Source organism: Vidua macroura, chromosome 5 (genome assembly GCF_024509145.1).
Source record: "Vidua macroura isolate BioBank_ID:100142 chromosome 5, ASM2450914v1, whole genome shotgun sequence".
Classification (NCBI taxonomy): domain Eukaryota; kingdom Metazoa; phylum Chordata; class Aves; order Passeriformes; family Viduidae; genus Vidua; species Vidua macroura.
This window is the reverse complement of record NC_071575.1, coordinates 22,562,691-22,588,206: the sequence shown is the minus strand read 5'-3', so window position 1 is coordinate 22,588,206 and position 25,516 is coordinate 22,562,691. Positions and strand designations below refer to the sequence as shown.

General features: G+C 45.3%; 1 protein-coding gene across 1 annotated transcript; it reads left to right on the top strand.

Moving 5' to 3' along the window:
* Nucleotides 1-1,186: 1,186 nt before the first annotated feature.
* On the top strand, nucleotides 1,187-24,340 carry LOC128807435 (calpain-2 catalytic subunit). Its single transcript, XM_053977851.1, has 21 exons — nucleotides 1,187-1,423; nucleotides 2,196-2,265; nucleotides 8,256-8,374; nucleotides 8,740-8,873; nucleotides 9,743-9,911; nucleotides 11,465-11,548; nucleotides 12,950-13,035; nucleotides 13,685-13,759; nucleotides 13,978-14,138; nucleotides 14,454-14,623; nucleotides 15,213-15,224; nucleotides 16,735-16,946; nucleotides 17,708-17,744; nucleotides 18,381-18,446; nucleotides 18,949-19,006; nucleotides 19,983-20,047; nucleotides 21,176-21,244; nucleotides 21,569-21,647; nucleotides 21,862-21,978; nucleotides 22,394-22,452; nucleotides 23,077-24,340. The coding sequence occupies exons 1-21, from the start codon at nucleotides 1,187-1,189 to the stop codon at nucleotides 23,098-23,100; spliced, it is 2,103 nt and encodes a 700-aa protein (XP_053833826.1). The 3' UTR covers nucleotides 23,101-24,340.
* Nucleotides 24,341-25,516: the final 1,176 nt, after the last annotated feature.

Sequence of the window (25,516 nt, the reverse complement as noted above, 5' to 3'; positions counted from 1 at the left end):
GCTAAGCCTCGAAGAGGAATAATAAATGATGAAAGTGCAAAACTAGCAAGCAAACGGACAGTGGTACACAATGGTTTGAAGCACCATGTACCAGCAATGAAGGAAAACTTCCCACCGCGTCTCAGCAAATGGTACTACCAGTAATTTTAGGTTCTTTAAGCATTCTTCAAGCAATAATGTTCATTTTAATCAGATAGGATGGCTCCAAACCACTGTTTCATGCACCCAGGACTTGGAAAACTCTGCAGAAAGAGGTGTCTGCCTTTCCAGGGCAGCTGGGCAGCCACTGTGGGTGGTAGGTACAGCATGAAGGGCTCCCAGCCTCTGTGTGCTGCCCAGGGAACACTGCCTGGCACCAGCACACCCTGAGTCAGACTTAAATATGAAACAAATGGTTTGAATTCTCCCTCGGAGAGTTGCTGTTCTATGTGGGTGCCAGCAGCAGCATTTCAGCCATTCTTGGCAGCAACTCACTGCCAAAACAGAGACACTCTCTCTCCCCACACCATATGTGTGTGTGTTTTGGGGAAGCTTGGGGGGACCTCACTGTTTGTGGTTTGGGCTGTGCGGGGAGTGCAGGTGGGTCCATACCAGCAGCGGCAAAATGCGTGCTGTGGTGGCTACCAGCAAATCAAGCTGTCAGTGATCTCTGCGATGTTCAAAGTTGTAGCAAGGTGACAACACGGGTACAGATGTACCATTGTGGGATTTGAGCCACATTAAGTTTTCACTTCCTTTGTTTTTTGTTTGTTTGTTGTTGGTCTTGGTGGTTTTTTTTTTGTTAGGTTGTTTTTTTGTTTGGTGTTTTTTGTTTTGTTTTGTTTCTTTTTTTCCCCTAAACGTAGAGAATTGATATGGATAGTTCTGGCTCTTACATGGAAAATACCAACTTTTTTGAATTGATGTGTACATGTGGCAATAGGGGAGCCAGGGATGGCGCAGGTGTGAAGCTGATGAGGCGCCCAGTGAGGCAGAGATGCTTCTGCACGGGGCAACGAGCTGGAGGGACGGGGAGGGGAAGCTTCTCCGTCCGCGACTGCCGGGACAGAGCGACTCGAGCCAAGCCGGGGGTGCGGCGGGGCTGAGCAGCGGCGTGGCACCCGGCGGAGGGGAGGGATGACAGGCGGGGCTGGGATGTGCCGTGCCGGGATGTTCTGTGCGGGGCCGGGGCGGGGCGGTGGCCGCGATGGCGGGGATGGCGGAGGCGCTGGCGAAGGAGCGGGCGGTGGCGGCGGGCGCGGGGCGGCACGACCGCGCTGTGCCCTACCTGGGGCAGCGCTTCGGGGCGCTGCGCCAGGAGTGCCTGCAGGAGGGGCGGCTCTTCCAGGACCCCTCCTTCCCCGCCGGCCCCACCGCCCTCGGCTACCGGGAGCTGGGGCCCCGCTCGCACAAGACGCAGGGCGTCGTCTGGCGCAGACCCACGGTAGGGCGGCGGGGGAGCGGGGGGATCCCCGGTAGCATCATTCCATAGTATCACCCGGCTTCCTCCTTCCCTCACCCCCTAAATTTGGGTGGATTGAATCGTGCGGGGGCGGCGGGTCGGGGCGCGGCTGCCGAGCGCGGTGCGAGCCCTCCCCGCGCTGCAAAGCCGCGGCGCGCCCGTTTCGTGCAGCTGCGGATGCTCAGGGCACCGGAGGCTCCCCTTTGCTCCGGGGACAGGCTGGCAGCGTGACTTGCTCTGCCTGGAAAACAAACAAGTCAGAAAAGTAATTTTCCTCTCCATCCAGAACTCTCCGTGTGGACAAATCGCTTTGGGTAGCGCTTGGGGCTGTCTCTTCCGATAACTCTTTCCTTCAGCAGAGACATGAGCTGACCACCGTGCGATTATTCCCGAAGCAGCCCTGCCAGCCATGGGAGCCATGGGATCAGGTGGACTCCGGGGTGCCTCCAGGCACTTCTGAAAGACCTTGGTGTAGTCAGTGGTGGGGAGGTAATGGCAGAGGAGTGTGTGCACATGTGTGAAAATGCAGTGCACCTCCTGGCACGTCCCGTGAAGTGAGCTGGCTGCACACGAGCTTTGGTCACCAGCTCCCGTTCTCACTGTGCTTGGTGTGTCTGGTGCCTGCTCCTGCCCTGCTCTGTCTTTGTGGTGTTCATCTGCCGTGGTCAATGGTTTGGTTAATTTGCTGCAAGCGTGGCCTTGTTCCCTGCCTCACCTGCGGCTACGTGTAATGCAAGGCTTGTTTTGTTCCCAGGAGCTGTGTCCCAACCCCCAGTTCATAGCCGGCGGAGCCACACGCACGGACATCTGCCAAGGGGCCCTAGGTAAGGTGGGGGCAGAAAGCTGAGTTCTCCATGCAGGTGCTGCCCCAGGGCACCATGGTTTATACACGCCTGTAACTTGTTCAAATACCTCCTTTTGCATCCTACCACCTCCGTTCATTTCAAATCAGACCTTTCCCACCTTTCCTTGGCATTTGCAGGTGGGGACCATGAGTGTGGTTACTGGGCACAGCCTTTCTGCATGCACCAAGCAGGGGTGGCACACACTGGTTTCCTGATGGTTTTTCTGATCATGGCCTGTTCCTTTCACGTTCAAATCCGTGTGCCTGAGAGCAGCCTGACTCATTTCTGCCTTTAACAGTCTGCTTGGAAAAGCAGTTGTGTGTATAGCAGGAGTTCTCTTTCCCCAGTGGGAGAGAGTTGTGCTGGGCAGGAGGAATCTCCTGAAACCTGGGGAGATGCTATAGAGAGAAAAGAAGTTGTTTGGGGGATTCCCTGCTGGTTGCCAGCTCTCAAGGAAGACAAAACTGGGGTGTTTCAGGAGGGATGGGCCAGCCTGTGAGCCCTCTGCTTTTGCCAAGGCTTCTGCTCAGTTTGTGCAATGGCAACCCCTTGGTGGGGCTCTCCAGGGAAGATCTGAGAGCTGCAGGGAAGTGCCATGGGACAGTGGGGAGCAAATGGCTTAGCCTGGCTGTGAGTGCACAGCTATCCCAGTCTGGAAGCCTCTCTCCTGTCTTGCCTGATAGAAGGGGTTTTAGGTGGAGGAAGTCTGCAGAGATATGAGGAGAAGAAGTAAAGTGAAGTGAAAGCAGTAGGCTCCTACTCCACAACTGCAGTGAGAGGGGTTTGGATTAGACAGATAGTGTGGTTGAGGGAAAGCTGTCATGTAAGAAACATGACTAATATGACCTGTGCTATGCTGCTGCACTTGGCAAAGGAACCAAATTCTGTTTGTTTGCTTTCAGATATTCACCACATTGCATCTTAGTTTCTAGTCCCACTGCTGCTATTTGTGGGTTCATGTCCAAAAAATGTAACAGAGAAGCTTATATTTTGTGCCTATGTTTTCATTCAGATGTTTTTTAAGTTAGTGCTTTGACAACCAAATGTAATTCGTATAAAAAAATCCATGACAGTAAAACTACTTAGATTATGAACTCAATTCTCCTTGTGCCCCAATATCATCAGTGGTGTGGGTTAGACTCTGTTGTGCCTCGGGTTGTTACCATATCACCAGCTTCCTTCCTGTGCTCTCTCCACCCAATGCCATGTCTCCCATCATGACTGTTTTGGCATGAAGCATGTCCCAGTGCTTAAACACATGTGCCAGACATCTGTTATCTTGTTTAATTGTGAAACTTTCTGGTAAGAAGTTCTTGAAATTGAAATTAAAATTTACTGTAATGCCATTTCAACATCTGGCATTTCTGTAGAGATGCTGGTTTCTGGAGTCACTTAGATGCTTTCTGGTTTTCCAGCTTTTCTCTGCAGATGCTGTGGCAGCAAGAGCATAGGAATGAAAGATTTGAAGCTTCATTTTCAAGTTGTGAAATTGCTGTTGCTAATACCAAACACTTTTTAAATTGATGAGAGCATTTGCTGCCCTAGTGGTCTTTGGACCAGTCAGATGTTCTCATGGGGTTGTATGGTATCACCAGAGGATATGAAGTGACTCACAGCTGGTATTTTTGTACCTCCTGACTATATCTGAATCAGAGGTTGTCAGTGTTCTTGTTTGTGCCTCCTCTTTCCCTGTCACTAAGTACTGCAATGACTCTCCTGGCTGTCTTCTCATGAATTTGGGCAGGATTTTGGTCTTGTGTGACAATTGTTGATTAAAAATTAGATGCTTTTGATCTTTGTATAGCCACTGAGTTCCTAAGAGCGTGGATGGAATCTCTGCTCTTTCATACAATGGGGCTGGCAGATGCACTGTACAAATGCTTTCTTTTTTTTCCTTTTTTTTTCCACTGCCTTATCTGACACTAGCGTTTGTATTGATAAATTTGCTTAAGCTTACATTTACTTTGTATTTACGTTGAATGTTCATGTCCCATCACATTTTAGGATGTTATAGAGAAGATTTAATTGGAAGATGTCAGATGCTTTTGGAAACCTGTGTTTTTTATTATGCTGCTTCTTTTCTAGAGGAAGCTTTTGTAGTCTCATTTATCCCCCAAAGGCTTGATCAAAAAGCAACAGATCTGTGCCCATGGGGAGTTTCACTGCTGTTGCTGAGCCCTTCAGAACATCTGGGAGTACTGCAGGGAGAGATGGGGCATCCAGAGCACATGAACCCATCACATCTGCATGGCAGCTTGTGGCAGCTTACACATCTGCAGGGAATGTGTAACCAAACAGCTCAGCTAGTGAGCAGGGTTTCTTTTAGCTCAGTAGTCTTTGGCCAGGTGCATAAATTTGTTTAATTGCTTTTGACCTGGAGCAAAGCTGATCATCAGTGCAGAAAAGGTTCTCCAGACACCAAATTCTGCCCCTTGAGATTTGGATTATCCTTTATTCTGGCCTTGTGAGTTTTGTTGTTTTTTTTTTTTTTTTTTTTTTTTTTTTTTTTTTTTTTTTGGTCTGTTGTTTTTGGTTGTTTTTTTTTTTTTTTTCCCTTAGGAGAAACTTTTGAAGGAGAGTATTTGGAGTTGGTTTTGCAGTATCAGATCTGCAAAGTCAGTGATGGCATTTGGCTCCAAATGGCAGCACATGGGATGTAGTGACTCATTACAGCTGAGGGGAGGTTCCAAAGCCAAAGAAGCCTGGTTCACCCTTAGCCACCTTTTTTTGGAGTGGATGTTACCATGGTATCACAACACTGGGGTGTAAACAGTACAGGATCTCCCAGCTGCTGTTTGGATGCAGGTGTCTCCTCCTCACATAACAAATGTGTGAAAAAATAACAAATGGAATAGGTTGAATTTTGAAAATCAGACCTGTGGCTTTCTGATGCTGACAGCTACTCTACTGCCAATGGGTTGCCACAGCCTTGTGTTTGCAACGAGAAAACGTTCTGGAGTGCTGTGGTGTTAATATAAATACCTTCAATTGCTGTTCACCTAAGACTGTTTTAAAATAATGATGAGTCTGTGATTGGCAGAAGGTACATTTTTCCTTTTACCCCATACTCTTACAATGAGCTGTGCAGTGACCAGAGGAGCTGTCTTTTGCTTACAGCCCTTCAGGCATTTGATGGGTGTATTTTGTTTGCCTTTTCTTTCCAGAATGGCTAATTTTAAGCCCTTATGGCTATTTATGCTTGCCTTGCAATTACTTTATTTTTTTTCCTAATGTTCTGGAGATTAGGTAAATGCAGAGATGGGTATATGGAAATAAGTAAAACACTGAAAGCAGGAAAAAGTAAGCATGACAGGACAAAAAAATAGTACTTCTTGTCAATATGTGTTATAGATAAACTCACAGCCTGAGAATACTCCCTTTTCTGATAACCTTGTCCTGCCTACTGTTCATTTACAAAAATTATTTATGATAAATGTAGCCTTGCTAACACTCCTTTCAGGCTCTAAGCAACCTGTCTGTCAGCCTCTCCTTGGGCTTTCCTTCCCTATCAAAGGAAAATCACTGTCAAGAACCTTGCAGAGGCACCAGTTCTGGACATTCAGGCTATTTGGTAAAGACCTTGCTCAAGCTTGCTTAGTGCTAAAATTCCAGGTATAATCATGAGATCTGTTCTCATCTGAAGTCTGAATTATCAGGTGTGCTTTTAGTGATGGCTGTTCACAAAGGTAGAGATTATATCCTGGTTGTTGGGCACTTTTAAGTGTGGAAACCAAAGGATGTCTTCCATATATGCTGCAGCTGCCTTTAAACCTCAAGACCTTGCCCAGAGCTGTCAGAGTTAAGATTTGTGTTTGACTCCAAATTCTTGTTAGAAACAAGTATAAAGTTCAACAGAGATTTTACAACAGGCTGTAATTTCAGTCTGCCTTGATGAGACAGCTAGAAAGTAAAGGAAATTCTTTATAAATTCTCCTTGTGGGTGTGGCAGTCCTCTGGTGGGTGTTTCTCCTTGAATTTCCATGCTTCTTACCTCCAGGGAAAGCATGACTCAGAGATGTGTTACAGCATTGAAGTGTATGTTCTTCATCTGGAGGCCTGATCAGCTTCTTGACCAAGCCTTCCTGAGCTGCTGTGGCCATTTGAGTGTTTCATTTGTTCTTCCTGGGCTGCTCCCTGCCTGCCCAGCCCCTGCCCTGGGTATGGAATAGAAATACTAATATTTCTTGGGAAGAATGGTGTGACAGCTGCCCTTTGAGCCAGACTCTTTCCTCCTGGCCCTGTCTTTCCCAGCAAACACCTTTGCAGTATGTAGTGCTACCTCTGGATGCAGCTCCCGGGGAAGAGGATCTCAGCTCCTTGAAGGAGGCTGTGAGAGGAGTCACCACTTTACACGGCAAAGTGAATGTGCTGTGACAGAGTAGGGAGGGGAATTTCATCATTGCTTCATAGTCTGTCAGAGGAGAATAGCAAGGTGACTTTCTTGTTTAAGAGCTTCTCTGACATGCTGGTTTTTCCATTGCAGTACAAACAGCCAGAGGCAGGGCTGAAGGGGAAATTTTATGGTCGGTTCTTCCCCTCCAGGTTGTGAAGCAGTATAAGCATCTTAGGTTTTGAAATTATTCTGCAATTTCACCTCTTCCACCTTTCCTGAGATGTGAAAAGAAGTGTGGGACAGATGTATTTCACAGAGCTGCTCCTGGGGGTCAGCTGTGCCAAGTGCTGGCAGCCTGGAGGGAGCTGCAGGTTGTCCATGTTCCTGCTGCTCTTGTCTGCGCAGTGATGGATTTGGGCCTGAGGGTGGACCTCGAGGGCTGCTTTAGAGTTCATTCACCCTGAGACCTTGTCCCATTTGGATCCTGGCTTCTCACCCATAAGCTTTTGAGCCTTTTCCCATGGGAGAGAAGTGGCTGTGTAGGGCCTGCTGCTTTGCTGGCCTCCAGCTTGCTGACAGCAAGGTTGTGGCAGGTTCACACATTGAAGCTGCAATCCTGCAGGACTCTTTTGTGGGATCTCATGCACAATACCGACTGCCCTCTGTTCACAAAGCAAGGGAACAGCGGATCTGGGGATGCTAACGAGGAGTTTTGTGTTGGGCTGTGGCAGTCAGGGGATCATCTGGCTCTGTAAATCTCTGACCACCTTGCTAATGGGCTGCAGGAGGCCCATGGCTGAGCAGAAAGGTGACTGCTCTGGTAAAGTAAAACTGGGCTCTGAAAAGAATTACACAAAGCAGGGGTGTAATGTTTATAGAGCTGAGGTCTCTTCCTCTCTCTGTGTGGCAGGAGATGGTGTGGAAAAACACTGTCCAGGCAGCCTGTGGTGTGCAGGACTAATGTGTGTTGGCTCCATCCCAGGCAGGATGAGGAGGTGTGTGGAACTGGGAAACAGTGCCTGCCTTCAGGCCTTTCCTGGCTCTCCAGTGACTGTGCTGGAGACCAGACATGGGACTAAACAGAGAGGCCTCGAGCAAGAGCCTCCAGAGATGTGTAAGGTGAAAGGAGCTCCTGTTTGCAGGGAGGCTGGCAAGAGACCTTAAAGGGAGCTTGCCTGCAGGACAGGTCTCTGGATAGCAAGGAACTTGTTTATTAAACATGGGGAAGGGAAAAGAATGCAGCCTATGCCTGAGAAAACACCTCTGAGGAGAGATTGCACCCCTAAGTACCTGTGTGTGCCCACAGACTCTGCCTTTTCTCTGTGCTTCTTCCTATCATACAGGTACTCAATTGAATATTAAGTTTTCCTTCAAACAGTGCCAGAATGGATGATCACTGTGGTGGCAGGTCAGAAAAAGCCTGCTTTGACTTTTTTTTATGAGTTTGATCTTGAGGAAACACTTGCCTGGATCTGAAGGGTATTTGATCTGTCTCAGAGATAAAGTGATGGGAGGGATCATCCTATCCCAGCTGAGGGAATTATTGGTTATAATTCACAATCCTGATGCAGTGCAAAAACTAAAGTTTGAATAATGAATGCTGTCTGGTTTTTTTGTTTTCCTTTTCTTTTTACAGGGGACTGTTGGCTCTTGGCAGCCATTGCTTCTCTCACCCTGAATGAAGAAATTCTGTCCCGTGTTGTTCCCAAAGACCAGAGTTTCCAGGATAAATATGCAGGAATTTTCCACTTCCAGGTATGTGGAAAACAGCCTTTTCCTCTTAGTGCTATTGGGCAAGAGCCAGTGTGGCTGTCTATGTATCCATGTGTGATGTTTCCTGGCATGGCTTTGTGGGATGTCAAAGAGCCAGACAGAAAAAAGGAGACATCTAAAAAGGGTGGTGGAAGGAACAAGGCCATTAATCAAAGACCTGGGAGCAGGGGCTGCCATTGTGGTCCTTCCTCCCTGAGCAGAGCCAGCTGCATCCCTGAGCAGGGTGGGTGAAGCTGGCTGGGACACCGGGATTGTTTTTTCCAGGGAAAATCGACATTCAAAGATAAACATTCTGGTGTTGGGAGCGCACGGGGTGGTGATGGATGTTTGTGCTCTCTTTTCCTCAGTTCTGGCAATATGGGGAGTGGGTGGACGTGGTGGTGGACGACAGGCTGCCCACCAAGAACGGGGAGCTGCTCTTCGTGCACTCGGCAGAGGGCAGCGAGTTCTGGAGTGCGCTGCTGGAGAAGGCCTATGCCAAGTGAGTTTGGGCCAGGCTTCCCTCCCCTCACATCCCTGCTTCCCCATAGCATCCCCAGTTGCATGGATACTGTGCCTTCAGAGTGTCAGTCTGCTCATTAGCCTTTGCAGCTTCTGGGGTACCCCACAATGGCTCCTTTTATACAGCTTTGTTGATGATGCCTAAGACAAGGAGCCAAAAGCATTAGATTTGTTGCTAGCCAAGAAAAGTAGCTCTTGCATCTCGTGGCGAGGCTGTTCCTGCAGCAGCCTTCTGTCACCAGGGCCTGGGAAGCTCCATTTCATGTGCTCTATGCACCTCTGAGGGCTTGGCAGCTGCCAGTGCTTCAGTGTGCAAAGCATATCAGTCCATGTGACCAGGTCTGTGTTCAATGCTCATATCTGAATCTCCATTTTTGGGTTGGCCAGAGAGGAATTATGTCCTCTAACTCTACTATTTTAAGTCAACTTTGAATTGACTTAAGAAATTTAGATCAGCTGAATATCAGACCCATAACTGTTAAAGGGATTTAAAGACTGTGGAACTAGAGAGGCAAATTGCTTGGTCTTAATTTTTTTTAAATATATATTATTTTTTCTTCAGACAGTGTTCATGATTCCTGTCATTGATATGACTGAACCTGCAAGGTGTATGCATGATTGTATAATATTTTATATTGGGCTTTCCAAGTACAGAGGTCTAAGAAGCAAAGCTGACTGGAGGGACATGTTTGTAGCTGCTGCAGTGCTCCTGAAAGCAGAACCGCTGTAACAGCTGGCGCTTTGAGGGCCTCTCCTGAAGGAAGAGGAGAACAGGGAGCCTGATGGTTGTGTGTGTGTGAGAAGAGAACAGGGAGCTTGATGGTTGTGCCTGTCCCCCATTTTGTGCAGGCTGAATGGCTCATATGAGTCCCTCTCTGGTGGCACCACCACTGAAGGCTTCGAGGACTTCACTGGTGGCATTGCAGAATGGTATGAGCTGCAGAAGCCACCCCCCAACCTCTTCAAGATCATTCAGAAGGCACTCCAGAAAGGCTCTCTCCTTGGCTGCTCCATTGATGTGAGTTAGCAGGTTTATTTCTGGGTTCTTGCTGTGCACACAGGCTGGGAGTGGACCTGTGCTGCACCTGCAGGATCTGCACACAGCATGCCACTCCCCTCTGCCTATGGTTCCCTGCTCTACCTTGTGCCTGAAGAATTTGACCCAGGCATGTGCTCTCCATGGGGGTTAGCCTGAAACTAAACTTCATTAGTTCATGTAAAAAGCTCATTCCCTCCCTTGTGCTTCTTCCATGAGACCTTCTGCCCTTTAGAAGGTTGATGGTAATGAATCACACAGGGAACTTGTCAGGAGTCCTGATGGACATCTGTGTTCCTAAGAAAGCCTTCTCTTGGCAGCAGGATGGCACAGGCTGAGAGGGTTTGGACAAAGAGCTGCTGCTAATGGCTCCTGCAGTCAGGTGCTCAGAGGTGACAATGTCCATCCTCGCTGCAGCCTTTTTGTTGCACAAGTTGTACCTAAAATGTTCCCAAAAAATCTGGACTCTGTTCTTGAAGCAGAGAGGCTCGGACTGTTGCCAGACCTTTAAAAGGTCTTATGAGAAGACACGTTGTCAGAAGTTGGACCCACATGGGAAAGAAAAAGAGGAGCTTTGGCCCTGCCTTCAAGGATTCAGCATTGCTTTTAGCTTTACTGAAATGAGTCTAAGCATTGTTATTGTGGTAATCACCCTCTTCCCAAATGAGATTGCATCTCAGTTATGTCTAAAGGGAAGGTAAATTGTTTACAAAAACTCCATTCATAATAGAAATGTAAATGTTTCCTCCCATTTTTCAAGTTAAATCAGAGTCCCAGGAGAGGGAAGCTTCACAGCAGGAAAAGTGCTTGGTTAATGTCAGTTTGACTTCATGGTATTTTCAAGGCCTATTTTACTCGTTTGCATTTAGATAAGAATCTGACATCTGGATTTTTGCCCCAGACTTATACAAATCCCTTGGGTGGGTGGGGGGGAGAGTAAATATATTATGTTGTTGATAAGTGCTGGCACTTTCTGTAGAGTAAATGAACTGTTGCTGAGTTTATCCTTTGAAAAAAAAACTCTTGTAAAATCTTTCCTTCTGCTCTGTAAGAGAAATAGGGACACAGAGATTAAGCATTAAATGGAGAGTGTGCTGTGGGGCAGTAATAGGCCATGAATTGACAGCAGGAATACTGCCTGCTCCATCCAATCCTCTCTGTTTGTTTAAGCTTCAATTATGCTTGTTTAGAGGTCACACACTTCTGAAATGGTGGAAAGACAATGACAGCCACATGCACAAGAGTGGTTGCACGACACCAAGTGTTTTGGAGGCAGGAGGGAACTTTGCTGCAGTGCCAGGCTTCTGGTGTGCACCCCATGCCACAAACACGGCAAACTCCCTGGGGTTCCAGCACCAGCACATGTGCTGCTGTCCCCTCTCCCTGCTCTGCCACACTTACTGCTTTTGTGCAGCAGCTAAGCCACTCCTGCAGCCTCCCAGTGAGATAAAAGCTCTGTTGGAGTGGGAAGCTTTGTTTTGTTGGATCCCCTGCCCATGGGAAGCTGCAATCACTGATGTCCTTTGCCCCTCCAGATCACCAGTGCTGCAGAAACAGAAGCAGTCACTTCCCAGAAGCTGGTGAAGGGACACGCGTACTCGGTCACCGGGGCAGAGGAGGTAGGTGTGCCACCCCCAAGGTGCAGCAGGTTTTGTGTGTGGCAACCACAAGCCCATCTTCAACACTGCAAATTTTTAAGTGTCACCCATTTTACTGAATTGGGTTTTGAGTCTCTTCTTTCTGAAGGAATGCTTAATTAGTTGGTATGTTTTGGAAAAACACAGATTTGCCTTCTTGGGTGTTTGACCAAAAAAACCCCTCTTATTCCATAAGCATGGCTATTTCCAATGGCCCAGGGTGGTGGACAGCTCTGTGCAGAAGGCATGCTACCCTCTGCTGGTGACCAGGCCTTTCAAGTGCACTTCTGTACAGCAGGCCACACTTTTTACCTTACAAGCACAACAAGAAGTGTCCTGAGGAAAAAAAAAAAAAAAAAACAAAAAAAAAACAAAAAAAAAACAAACAAAAAAAAAACAAAAACCAAAAAACAACCAAAAACCACCAACACCAAAAAAAAAACCCACCCCAAAACCCATGTATTATTGTCCCTGAAGTGCCTGCTGAACAGCACCATTCAGTGGGGCTTGGTGTTCAAACACAAGCGGACTGCCCAAGAGTGGGTGACTGGTGAAGAAAAGACAAAGCAAAGGAAGCAAATAAATCATGGCATCCTTCCATGTGTGCAGTGGATTTTTGGTTAGTTCACTGGTAATGGTTTCTGAAATAATTTTTGACAGTTCAGGCTGAGGTATAGAGAGCTGCTGACATGCTCTGCTGGTTTGTGGGTGTGCATTTGTTCTTCTCACAGCAAAAGCAGGGAGGAGGGAGTTTGTTCATCTTGATTCACAAGTAGGCTTGATTTAGCCAAGCTGTTCCTTTGGAGATCTGTGCAGACTCAGTAAGGATGGTTCAACTGGAGTGTCATCTCTGGACTGCAGAGACCAGCAGATGACAAGAGGAGGGGCTGAGGCTGCTGCTCTGTGGGGCATTGGTGAGGTCAGAGGGGTTGTGGCCAGTTTGAGTATCCTGTCTGTTGTAACAGGCTCCTTTTATATTTAAGCAGGGGGGTAAAAAGGCATTTGAATGTGAAGAGACAATTTATACCTAAGTGATGACTTTGAGAAATATCTCTGTACCTGCTTTTGGGCTTTTGTATAGCAATTTTACATTCCCTTTGCTTGTAATCCTATCAAAGGTGATATTTTAGCAGCACAAATCAGACATTTTGGTTTTCACAGGCTTTGGTTTGTGCATGCTGTAAAACTTCTTTGGACAAGCCTGGCTGTGTGAAGCTCACTCAGAATCAGTTGGACTTTTGTCTTTTGGACCAGATGTGTGCATGTTGTCATGCCTAGCACCGAGATACTTGCTCTGTCACGTTTTTAATTACTGTAGAGGATGGGGGAGGGAGTGTGGTGCTGAGTCCCTGGTGACTCTCCATACACTTCTGATCCCATCAGGTGAACTTCCGAGGAACAGTGCAGAAGCTGATCAGAATCCGAAATCCCTGGGGAGAAGTGGAATGGACTGGGAAATGGAATGACAAGTGAGTCAATGGCTTCCTTGTTGCCAGTAGCCCTTTACTGCAGGGGTGTGGTCGTGTGTCTGGCTTTTCTGTCTTTTTCTGTTCCCTACCTGAAATTCCTCTGTAAGTCCTGTCTGGATGTGGTGTTCACATGGAACTGTTTCAGAGAGAAGCATCCCCTCACTGTCATCTCCCTGGTAGCCATCACAGTATGTGATGCTTTTCATGCAAATTCCAGCCTTTGTGTAAGATGCAATGATTTGGTTGGTGAATCCTAGAAAGCTCCCTGTAGTTTGTGCTTATTTAACAGCCTGGATTCAGTGATGAGCTTTTGAAAACTCACTTTATAAAAGGGCTTTAAAAATCCATTTCTGCTGTTAGCCATGAAAACTGGAGTTTACGCACTTCTGTGGCTGGGCAGTTTTTATTCAGACTCTTCCTTTTTCTGTCTCAATCCAGACATTGCACTTCCTAAAAATAACACTCTGTTTCTCATTCTTACCATGGATATTTGAGAAGTGAGGTATTTTATGTGCCAGGTGCATCTATTTTTAATTCTGCAGTAGTTTGAGAATTCTGGAACTGCTAAAAGTTAGATCTTGTGCCAGAACAGCCGCATTAGGGTTTCACCTTTCCCATGGGCTGTAGTTGATGTGGGGTTCTCTTCCAGCTGCCCAAACTGGAGTGGTGTTGACCCGGAGGTGCGGGAACAACTGACCAGGAGACATGAAGATGGGGAATTTTGGTGAGTGTCACTGGGTTCCCATTCCAGCAGAAGGGAATGTCAGCTGCTCTGCTTTTATTCATGCAAAGTAACCTCTCCCAGTTTGCTCTCCAAGATGAGTGGGCAAATTCACCCCAAACCCTAGTGCTAAATCATAGTGACAGGAAGGGAGGATGAACAAGGTGGTGGTATGGAAAACCCTTATGAGGAGACATTGCCAGTGGCATTGCCTCCCACAGGATGGCGTTCAACGACTTCCTGAGGCATTACTCCCGCCTGGAGATCTGCAACCTGACTCCAGACACCCTGGCAAGTGACAGGTACAAAAAGTGGAGCCTGCAAAAGCTGGATGGCAACTGGCGGCGAGGAGCCACTGCAGGGGGCTGCAGGAACTACCCAAGTAAGATAAAAATGGAGAAACCTTTTACTTGTCCACTTTTACTTTATCTGGGAGCTTCCAGGAGATGTTTTGGGATGGCTTATGGGATATCTAGGACTAATCTCCAAAAAGTGTGGGTGTCTGGGAAATGTGGCTCCCTGATGAGGGTCCATTGTGGTTCTAAAGGCTGGGGTGGGCAGGGCAGTGCATTGGTTTTCTCGTCTCACAGCTGATTTTGGCAGTCAGAGCCACATCTGTCATATCTGACATGTTTAAATATCATCACGGTTGATGTCAAAGAAGCCTCTGAGTACTTTGCTTAAATCCACTTCCCAGACACATTCTGGACGAATCCTCAGTATTTAATCAAGCTGGAGGAGGAAGATGAGGACCCTGATGATCCTGAGGGTGGCTGCACTTTCCTCATTGGGCTGATCCAGAAGCACCGTCGGAAGCAGAGGAAGATGGGGGAGGACATGCACACCATTGGCTTTGCGATTTATGAGGCAAGGAAGGCTGACAGGAATGTGGGAGGAAAAGGGAGAATCATTCCCCCTATAAATGGGATAGTGCAGTTCCCATGCTGGGCTTTCCGACAAAATTCAGATGGGTTGAGTTGGACAACAGCTGCAGCAAGGAAGGTGTAAAGAAACAAAAAGCTGCATCATGCTTGCTTAGCCCCTGTCTCCTTTCCTGATGATGGAGAGGTCAGAAGGGCAGAAGTGTGAAAGAGGGGATAGGGAGAAATAGTAGAGAAATTGAGCCTACAATAAAAATTGTGGTGGGCTGCAGGGAGCAGATTCAACAGGAAGCCACAACCAGCCTGGCTGTGGCTGTGGCTGTGGCCATGCTGCCCCAGGTGAACCTCACCTGCATCAGGGATGGAGCTGGGAGCTGAGCCAGCACTTGGCCTTGGGTGATATGGGCTCAACACCCACCTTCCCCTCAAGCCAAGTATTTTTTTTGTTTTCTTTTGTTTTGCTTTTTTTTTTTTTTCCAAGAATGTGTATGTCCTTGCTAAGCAATGGTGAAAAGAAGATGGAGATGCCATTCACCATTCAACAAGCAAATAACTCTGTCCTTCTCTCCCTGCAGGTGCCCCCAGAGGTATGTGGCATGGGTTGGTGGTCAAGGTGCAGAGCTGGGGCTCAGTGGCTGGTGGGAAGAAGAGGTTCAGAGGATCCTGCTTCATCCTATATGACTGCACAGAGTCTACAGTTAGAGGCCATTTATTTTGGAAGGGGCCTTGAGCTCATGTTGCATTTTTAGAGTGTCCTGGATTGGGATAAAAGTGTTCAGTGCTGCAGAAACTCCCCAAAGCAACTCTTCTATGGCTCTCCTCCCAGCCCAGCCCCACACTTGCTCCCCCAGAGCACAGCTGCTTTTTCCAGGTTTGCACAGAATTCATGTTTGACTCATAAATAATATTCCAAGGAGGTGTTTATATTCATTTCCCTAAGCACCACCTATTTTGGTTTCTCTCTATTTCTACCTGCAGGCAGCTAATAGTACACTCTGGGGGTCACAGAGGGGTGTCAATGCAGCGATGCCTCTTAGCTGTTGCTCCTCAGAGGAAGGACTGAAGCTCAGCAAAACCCCTGGGTAACCCCATTACTGGATTTGCTGTCCCTGTGAGGGTCTGTTCAAAGCAGCTGGGGCATCCTGTGGCTCCTGAGGCTGTGCCCAAACCAGTGGCTTTTATGTAAAGGATGGTTTCATCAGGAAAAGAAATGGTGCTACTGGTTAATTACATTTCTTATGTACTTTTTAAATGCCTTAGTAGTACTCTGTCACTCACCCTAGTGGTCCAAATATTAAATTTCCTTAAGAAAACTGATTCTATCTACAGTCCCATGACTCTTCCTTCCCCTATAAGGTGGAATTTTATCTCCCACTATGCAACAGGTCTGCCAGGTTTTTAAAATTCTTTCTTCATTCTTAAAACTCTAGGAGGAGAGGAAAGAGGAGGTTTCTGAAAGGTGCACATTCCTGAAGCTGGCTGCTAAAGCTGAAATGGCCCACCTGTAAGACTCTGCAAAAATGGTTCATTCTGGAAGATCACAGAATTATAGAATGGTTTGGTTGGAAGGGACCTTAAAGATTGCCCAGTTCCAACCCCCTGCCATGGGCAGGGACACTGTTCACTAGATATTTCACTCCAAATATGATTTTATTTTATTATTTTGTTTTGTTTTATTTTTGGAGCCCTCCATGAGTGGGCTCTGCTCTGAGGCAGCCTGACCTTGGAGGCAGAGCTGAGCTGCAGGTGACACCAGCTCTGGGGACCAGAGGGACATGGCTCATGTGCCATCTCAATTTAAAGAAAAATGATTGGTGGAAGAATTTGCCCAGTGTCTTCAGCCACCCATCATCATTTGCAAAACAAAAGCATGACCTGAATGATTTATTGCAATGATCTGCAAAATACATTTGCAGCCACATCTCAGGACTCCCACCCCCTTTCTCTTCTTTTACAGTTCTGTCAAACTGACATCTTTTTTCTTTTATTTTCTTTTCCCCAGACATAGCTAACTAATATCTATGATATTTTGTATTTGTAAACGTGAACACATGCAGACTGCAGTGGGTTTTCTCCCCTTTCTTTGCTTTTCCTAAGTTTTCTGGCCAGACAAATATTCATCTGAGCAAAAACTTCTTCCTGACCAACAAAGCCCGGGAAAAATCCAACACCTTCATCAACCTCCGGGAGGTGCTGAACCGGTTCAAGCTCCCTGCAGGAGAATACATCATCGTGCCCTCCACCTTTGAACCCAACAAGAATGGGGACTTCTGCCTCAGAGTCTTCTCTGAAAAAAATGCCAACTCCACGTAGGCAGCTTTTGGTGACCATATTACAGCAATGGGCACATGGGGGAGATTATTATTATTGTTACTTTTATTGCTTTTGTTATCTCAATTACAATTTAATTAAAATTAAAAGGTTTAGACGTGTCACATCTTTAAGAGCAGCTGGGCTAAAGCCTGAGGAAGGGGTGTGGGGTCTTTTTTATTGAGTTGCCCTGACTCAAAGCAAGCAGAAACCTTCCTCTGTCCTGTAATATTTTGCTGCATATTCCTGCAGCAGTGGGAAACCCGGGATATTTGTTGTGTGAGGACCCATTCAGCTTTTGATGGGCCCTTAGGAGTGCTTGGGCACCATTTCTAGGTCTGGTGCTCCCTCAGCACCTGGGGGACAGCATGAGGCACATCAGAATTACTTTAGGACTCTCAATTTTTCGCTGTTTTAAAGAAGAAATTACTAGACAAAGTTTGATTTGTACCCAAGAACCTGGTCCTGTGCTAAGTAGGCAAAAAAAGACCCAAAGAGTTATGTGAGCCTCAAAATCCTGTCTGTGGCTCTGCAGAATATTGCACAATTTGTACTATCTTTTCAAACTCTTGTTGCCATAGCTGGCAAAATACAGCTTTCACTGTGTTTTGCTGTGTCCATCGCTGATTAATCCAGTAATTTTTGAATGCTCATTGTTATTTCCATATTTTAAAGAATCTCTCTTTAACTGAAGCTTGAAGGAAAAGCATCATAAACATGACTTGTTTTGATTTTAATATTGATTTCTTTCTCTTTCTAGGGTGATAGATGATGAAATTGAAGGCAATTTTGATGAGGTACATCAAATTAAATATTTTAAATTGAGATAATTTTGTTGTAAGGGGGGGATGGAGTGCCTGTTTCCTGTGCAGGGTGATGTTTTCTGTAGGCATTATCAAGAAATGTTGTCCCACTTTGAGAAAATGGGAAAAGATCTTTCAATATCCATTGCTGGGTGTCAAGCAAATGGAAATATAAACAGGAATGTAATAGAAACAAGTGTTGTCCTTTATCTAGAACTTGGACTTCCCAGGCAGAGGTACACTCTCTAGAATTAACTGGAGCCACAGGAAATTCCCTTTGTTCTCCAGGAGTCCAGGAGTGCAGCTTGCAGCAGCAGGGCTGTTTCTGCATGTAATGCTGTTTCCAGGAGTAAATAGTGGCTCACCATATGTTTAGTCTTGCTGGAGCTGGGGATGCTTTGCCTACTAATGCAGCTACCCCATGTGTAGTGGGTGTTTTTTCCAGCATTTACACTGCCAGTGTTTTGAGATGCCCCTGAAAATAAAACTGAATAAAATCATAGTAAAAACCACTTTGTACCTTCAACCTTGCCATTTGATTTTTTTTTTACTAAGGGCAAGGAAATGCATTAAGTCTTTTTCAGGCAGAAACTTTCCCCCTTTTTGACATTCTCTGTTTCTGTCTTCTAGACTGAGATCAGTGAGGATGACATCGAACCCAGCTTTAAAAAGCTTTTTGGGCAGCTAGCAGGAAATGTGAGTGTTTTTCTGGTAATATCTTACTGGCATCGTGGTGAGTGGGTAAAAGAGATGCCTCCCCCTGGACAGAGTTTAGTTCTTGTGCAGAGTCAGCTTTCAAGTGTGAGCACAGTTGTGCATCCCAGAAGCTGTGCAGTCACCCAGCTGCTTCCACAGTGGACTGGGGAGCGCTCCTGGTGAACAATCTCTGCTCCTTTTGAACTGTGGGCTCGACTTTTATCTCTGCAGGGCCTGAATTCTGTCTTTGGGCAGAGCATATGGCTGGGCTGAGCTTCTCCCCAGGCTGCTCTTGCCTTGGGCACACCTTGCTGCTGGGTATGCTAATCTCTGGGAATTGGTGGTGCTCCTGGGAATGGGAGGTGGGGAGAGCTTCCCACTTGCTTCCATTCAAGGGAACTGAACTTGAAGGGGTTTTAGAAATTGGCCAACTTGCCCAAAGGAATCAGAGGCTGCAGATGGTGTCTGCACAGTGGAAAATTTGTTTTCTTCTTTTCCACAGGATGCAGAGATCTCTGCCTTCGAACTGCGCAGCATCCTGAATAAAATCCTGGCTAAACGTGAGTGCCTTCCTTCACCAGCAGCTTCAGATGACCACCAGCAGGTTTCCACCATGGCCATGGGAGCACAGAGGGCACCACTGACCTGGGCAGGGACAGAGCCTGGGCTCTGCCCCAGACCTGCTGCTTGGTTCTCCATATGGCCATGACCACATGCTCTTCTCTGCTGCTTCAGGGGGCTGCAGAAACGCTGGGGCTGTGCCAGCCCAGAAGGTGTTTCACAGGATGTGTGCTTTGGCAGAGTACAAAAGTAAAAGACACCCGTCTTTTATCCCAGCATCTGCCACTGGGAATTGGCTGCCAGGAAGATGGATGGATTTGAATAATCCTTGATAATAATCAAGAGAGGTATTGCTGCTGTTTTAGTATTGAACCACCCAGGAGTGATTCAAGCAGTAGCACAGCCAATGGTCTGGAGTGTCCCTAAGGAGGAGAAACTTTGAAACTCTGGGCTTCTTTTTCTCTGCAGAGATTCCTAGCTTGGCTCTGCATTATGTTCCTTCCCACTAAACAGTGCTCAAGAAACAAGTGCTTGGAGAAATAATTGCCTCTTTATTTTCCAAAGTGAAATCTTATCAGGTGGTCAGGACTGTGGTGTATGTCTGTGTGCAGCAGCCAGTAATCAGCAATGGGCTGTTGCTGGCTACCAAGCTTGGCTTCATGTTCAGCCTTTCATGAAGCCACTTCCTGCTGACCTCCATAAGCTTGTCCACAGAAGTCCACTTTGCAGGCAGACAGCAAGAGCAGGGAAGCTTTTGTCTCTGTCTCTTGCTCCTGCAGCATGCCTACAAACCAGACTACTCAGGCTGTTTGCTTGGGGACACATCCCAGCTCATTTGAGCTGGGACACATCCCAGCTCAAAGGATGGCACCATTGGAAGCAAATAAAGGCTGGTTGGAGAGCTCATGAGCTATTTAGGAAGGTCCTGTGGTACAGCATTCAGTGATAATCCTGTCTTTTGCTCTTTCTTTACAGGCCAAGATATTAAATCTGATGGCTTTAGTATTGAGACATGCAAAATAATGGTTGACCTGTTAGATGTATCCTTTAAAGCTCTTCCTAGATGATATTCCCCTTCCTGTGCTGAAGCAGGCCAGCTGCCTTTGCTCCCTGGTGGGTCCATCCTGGTGTACTAATGGCTCCTGAGGTGGAGAAGCTGGCTTTACCCTGATTCCCCTGAAAAGCCACTCCCTTTTTATTGTGTGTTATCCCAGGAAATGGGAAAATCCATCATCAAACAAAGTCTGCTTGGAAGCCTTCCCAGCTGTTGGGTGTTCTGGTCTAGCTGGGGACAAAGTGATGTTTGTGCTGGGAAAAGGCTCTCAGCATGGTGAGGATGGCCTTGGCTGTAGGGTTGTTTCACCTCTCTGTTATCTGGCTGGAGCTGGTAAAAGCATCACAAAGCCATAGGGGGACTTAGCAAATGGAAAATGAGGGACATAAATGCAGTGTTTTGTTTTGACATGCCATACAGGAAGCAGAGAGAATGCAGGATTTTCGGAGCTTTTACTCCTAAGATCCAGGCAAAAGTGTAGGATGAAGGATCAGGTCTAAGAATAGTTGTGTTCAGCTTGTCTATGCAGTGGGAGTTGAATTTCAAAGTTGGAAAAAGGGAAAATTACCAACACAAGGTGATACTTTTCTATAATTTGGTGTATAATACAGCAGTCCACAGGCAGTCCTTGGCAGGTTTTGGGTGCAGTGCCACGACCAGTGGCACAGTGCAGTGCAGGCTTCTTTTGTTAGCTGTTTGCTCAAGAGCTGAAGGTGTCCAAGTAGGAGGCTTGTCTGTGGCTTTTCCTGTTTATAATCCAGACCCAGGACTTGTGCTCCAGTAACTGCAGGTGTTGAACCCACTATGAAGAACAAAATGGAATCATCCTGGCTTGTTTATACTTGTGGAAAGACAGAGACCTGCAGCAGGGGTGCAGAAAGCGCTTGTGAACTGGTCATGATTTAAATTAATGATCTTAATTTAGAAAGAAATCATCGGCAACAATTGTGTATTCAACAGGATGAGTCTGGAGAGAGGATGAGTCCTTCAGAGAGGACTTGAATCCCTTTCCTGTTTGCAATTTAAGTCACAACTGCTCATGCAAGTAAACCCAGCAGAGGGAGAGGAAACCCCTTTTTCTTCCCTCTGAAGAAACTTCCTTAACTCAGAGAAGAATGATGGGAGTGGCAAACTGGGACTGAAGGAGTTTCACACCCTCTGGACAAAGATTCAGAAATACCAGGTAAGACACAACCCCACTTTGTAGAAGTGGCTGTAGGCTGATTTGTACCATACAACATGCACAGTGACCTTTCCCAAAGCAGGGACTGTGTGTCTGTAATCCCCCAGGTTTTATCTTTATCTGCTCTGGCTACTGCATTAAAAAACTTACTTTTTAAAGTCAATTTTAGAACAAATGGATGTAAGTACCAAGTCCTTCAGATCAATGTTGCAAAGTTCTTTAAGTAACATGCAGGCTGCATTTCAAAATGTTTCACTTCTGCTAGAAGCCAAATCACGCTCTGCATTATTGTCAAGGTTTCACTTTGGGTTTTGTGTTTTGCAGAAAATTTACAGAGAAATTGATGTGGATCGATCGGGTACCATGAACTCGTATGAGATGAGGAGGGCATTGGAAACAGCAGGTATTTATATTGATCTCTCTCTTCATAGGATTCCATCAGTTTCAAGCAGGGTTGAGAGATGCTCAGAGCCATACAGTCCCATCTTAACTTACTGAATTTTGGGCACTCTGGAGCCTTCTCCTCTTGCCACCACGCAAGATCAGGCATTTAATTTTGTACCCATATCTAATCTTTGGAAATAGAGTCTTTTAAATCATTGGCCTTGTATTTTCAGGGTTCAAACTGAACTGCCAGTTACATCAGGTCATCGTGGCTCGTTTTGCAGATGAGGATCTTGTCATTGACTTTGACAACTTTGTGCGCTGTTTGATTCGGCTTGAAACCTTGTTCAGTGAGTACACACGTAGAAACCAGACATGCTCTGCTGCCTTGTGATTCCAGCAGGATAACTGGTCAGGCAGAACTGTCCAGAAGCCCAGGATAAGGTACTCAGACAAACCTGAGATATTAATCTGGCTTCTCCTAGATCCAGGAATCAGTCTCTTAGGCCAGGCTGCTGAACCACAGCCAGTCTTCCCTACAAACAAATCTATGTTGATTAAAAAATACTAGGCAACAATTAAAAATGTTCAGTCTTGCTCCTGCACAATGACTTTGGAGTGGCCCTTTCTGATTTGGGGTGTAGGCCATTGTCAAGTTTTAGATTCTGGGACTAATTCCTTATTGATCCTGAAGCACAAGGAAAGGGGAGACTTTCAAATTAGTTCCTGTATTTACCCTTGTCTGTCATCTTTCTCCAACCACAGAAATGTTTAGAAAACTGGATACAGAAAAAAGTGGGACAATAGAATTGAACCTTGTTAATGTAAGTTCATTTAGCTCTAAAACATTTGTTTTCATATTTGGGGAAAAAGTGATGGTGGGGGGGAATGTAGAGTCTGTCCTGCTCCATTCTGACTGAGGATGGCTGGTTTTAAGTACTCACATTTGTGCTGGATTTATCTACCTTGTATTTATAAGTAGCCTTAGAAAGGTTACCTTTTAAAAATGTACTTACATCACAATATATTCTCTAACAGACGCAGTTACTTGCATCAGAAGCCACTTTTGGTAGAAGTAGTAATTTTGGCTTCTTCCCTGCTTTTTCTATCAACAGAGCAAAATGTAGGTGCAGTTGTGTAGGCAAGACTGATGGTCTTGCTCATGTCTGCTTCTTTCTGCCCATGTGTGCCCTGTAGAAAGGACTAAGTTTGGAGAAAAGTACCCTCCTACACGTTTGACTTCCTTATTACCTGAACATAACTTATTTCTGAACCTAAGAATCCCAAAACTCTGATTTAAATGAGATATAAATTTAAATCACTCAGGAAAGATCCTAAAATTACTTCTGTAACAACAGACTGACTGTATGCTAGAAATGCAGCTATGCATGTTTGCTACAGGACTTTTTACTAAATATAACCTTGTTTTCCTCTCTCTCTTGCTACAGTGGCTGTGCTTTACTGTCATTTGAGCCACTGGCATCAGCCTGAGACCTCAACAAGAGCATGATCAGGTGAAGATAATCAAGCTACATACAAGTAATATCCAAACATGAATGTGCCTTAACTTACACAAAGCAAGCAGATTTTGCACGCAATTGCAAGAAGAAAAGCATTCTACTTCCACAGAAGAACATGCAACCTCATTTTTATGGGTCTGACAGTCTGTGCCTACTCTCATATAGCCTCTGGAAAAAGGCTTTAGTTTAGTATCAATCCTCAGTGCAAGTTTTGAAAACACTGCTTTGCTAATATCTTTGTATTTAAGGCATTTTACAGGACTTCAGGAAGAAAAGCTCATAGCTTGACAGTCTGGTTTTAAAAAGTGCTTTTTGAACATCCTGCATATCTGAAATTAGTAAAGAGATAGTATTGCATATCTAAACACCTGTACTCAGAAATAGGGGTTCCAAGCCCCAGCACTATCCTAGTGAAATATTCTTTAAAGAATTTGAGTAGCAAGTACATATTTGGCCAAAGTGAGCATTGATGTGCCCAGAGCTGGAGGCTGCTGATAACAAGATTATGCCAAGAGAAAGCTCATGCTTTCAGGTGGAATCTTGAGTTCCTGTATCTTATTTATCTTCCTTTGAAATACAAGAAAGCATTTAAATTAAGAAAAAAAAAGTAGAAATAAAGTTTGCCAGAAAATAAGCACTTTTTATTTCTTAGAGATTGAGATTATATACCCCACACCCAGCCTGTTGAAAGCAGAGGCTGTGACTGAGCCAATTGCTGCTGCCTTTAGTTTCCCCACCTGAGGAATTGTGTCCTCCTTACAAACTATTTCTTCCTTATGGGCACCTTTTCAGAAATCAGTAGGACTTACCTAGTAGGAAAACATGAGCCTGCAGGGTGAGGCACTTTCTAAATACCCTTAAGGAATTATTTGCTACTTCGTTAAATACTGTTCAGTATCAAGTTATTGCCAAATGGAGAGATAGAAAGGATAGAAAAGGCTTTATAGGAAAGGCTTTATTTGGAAAATACTTGTACCAAGTTGGATTTTCTTCTTAAGTATATCCCTTAGCTTTTAAAGTTAACAATGTGTCACTAACAGATTCAGTTCAATTTCAAATGCAGAAAAACTACCTTGAATGGATGGGGGAGGAGGGGCTCAGTTTAATACAGAAAGTAGCTGAAAGTTAGTGTAATGTACAACAACAGTGTGTCTTACTGGTAACATTTCTAATAAAAATCACTATTAAAATACCCAGAGTTAAAGCTTAAGAGGAGACCAAAGTTTAATGGTGGAGTAAACAAGTAGAGTAAAAACAAGTACATTGTCAAGGACTACCGAAAGTTTCTACACTTAGTCTTCAAAGTACAAAATACAATAAATACATGAGGCTCTTTGTAAAAAGAGGAATCTAAAACTACATTTCTGTTACAGCACATGATATTTTGAATACATAGAATTTCTAAGATGCTATAGCTTTTTAAAAAGTTATTGCCTAATGGATTGGTCATGTGGTTGTCACTCTTCAGATGCACTTCAGATTTTTAAAATTCTTTTAACAAACATTCTGCTTCCAGCAATAAGCAGTTGGGTACTGTGCACATACTTCAATTTCTCCCATCTGGAAAAAGCCTCGGGATAAATTTGGACAAAGCCAAGTTGTCTGTTTCATGATTATTCCTTCAATGGCAAATTCAAAAGGTCCTTGTATTTAATGCAGAAAAGAAGTGAGACTCTCTTCTGCCGTGTTTGAAGACAGCCAGGTGGGTACTTGAACATAATGGCTTGATTCAACTAAAGGCAGCAGAATTTCATTTGCTTGTAAGCATTATTTCATCTTGTACAATGCCCTCATCCATTTGCTAATGCATCAATCCTTCATTTGTTTTCAAAGTACATTTTTCATAGCTTTCAAATGACATTGTCATTGAAATAAGTCTCATGATATTGGAACCAACAAAAAATGGACTTTTTTGCTGTAAATTATCCATGATTAGTACTTCAAGAATCTGGATTCTGTACTATTTCATGCCAAGTTTCTTTCTCTAGGTTTAATCCTTGGATACAGCTGAGGGTAAAACAGAAATGAGGTTTAAAATTTTAGTACTTTAAAGGGTTACTTTTTTTAAAAGAAAAAATAAAGGAACAAAAATCCCCTCTCTTTGGTGCTACAATTCTAATGTAATCCATAGTATCAAAAAGCATGCTTATAAAAAACACCCAGGACACTGACAAATATGAATTTAGCAGTCTTAAGCAAGCTTAAAAAAATACCAACCATGTCAGTACAAAAGGAAGGTATTGAACAGCACATAACTGAGTACTTTCAGCTCTACTCAGATGGGTGGGCCAGGAAAAGCACGTGGCTTTGTAAGTCAAGAGACTTCTGTGTTCAGTGAACTGTGGGATTGTTCCCTGTTTTATAAATG

Bases quoted from the DNA above. Each gene is read 5' to 3' on its own strand.
- LOC128807435 (XM_053977851.1), top strand. From the start codon at position 1,187: ATGGCGGGGATGGCGGAGGCGCTGGCGAAGGAGCGGGCGGTGGCGGCG. The intron at 20,048-21,175 runs GTATCCTTTAAA...AACTCAGAGAAG, and splicing joins TAATGGTTGACCTGTTAGAT to AATGATGGGAGTGGCAAACT. The intron at 21,648-21,861 runs GTATTTATATTG...TTGTATTTTCAG, and splicing joins GAGGGCATTGGAAACAGCAG to GGTTCAAACTGAACTGCCAG.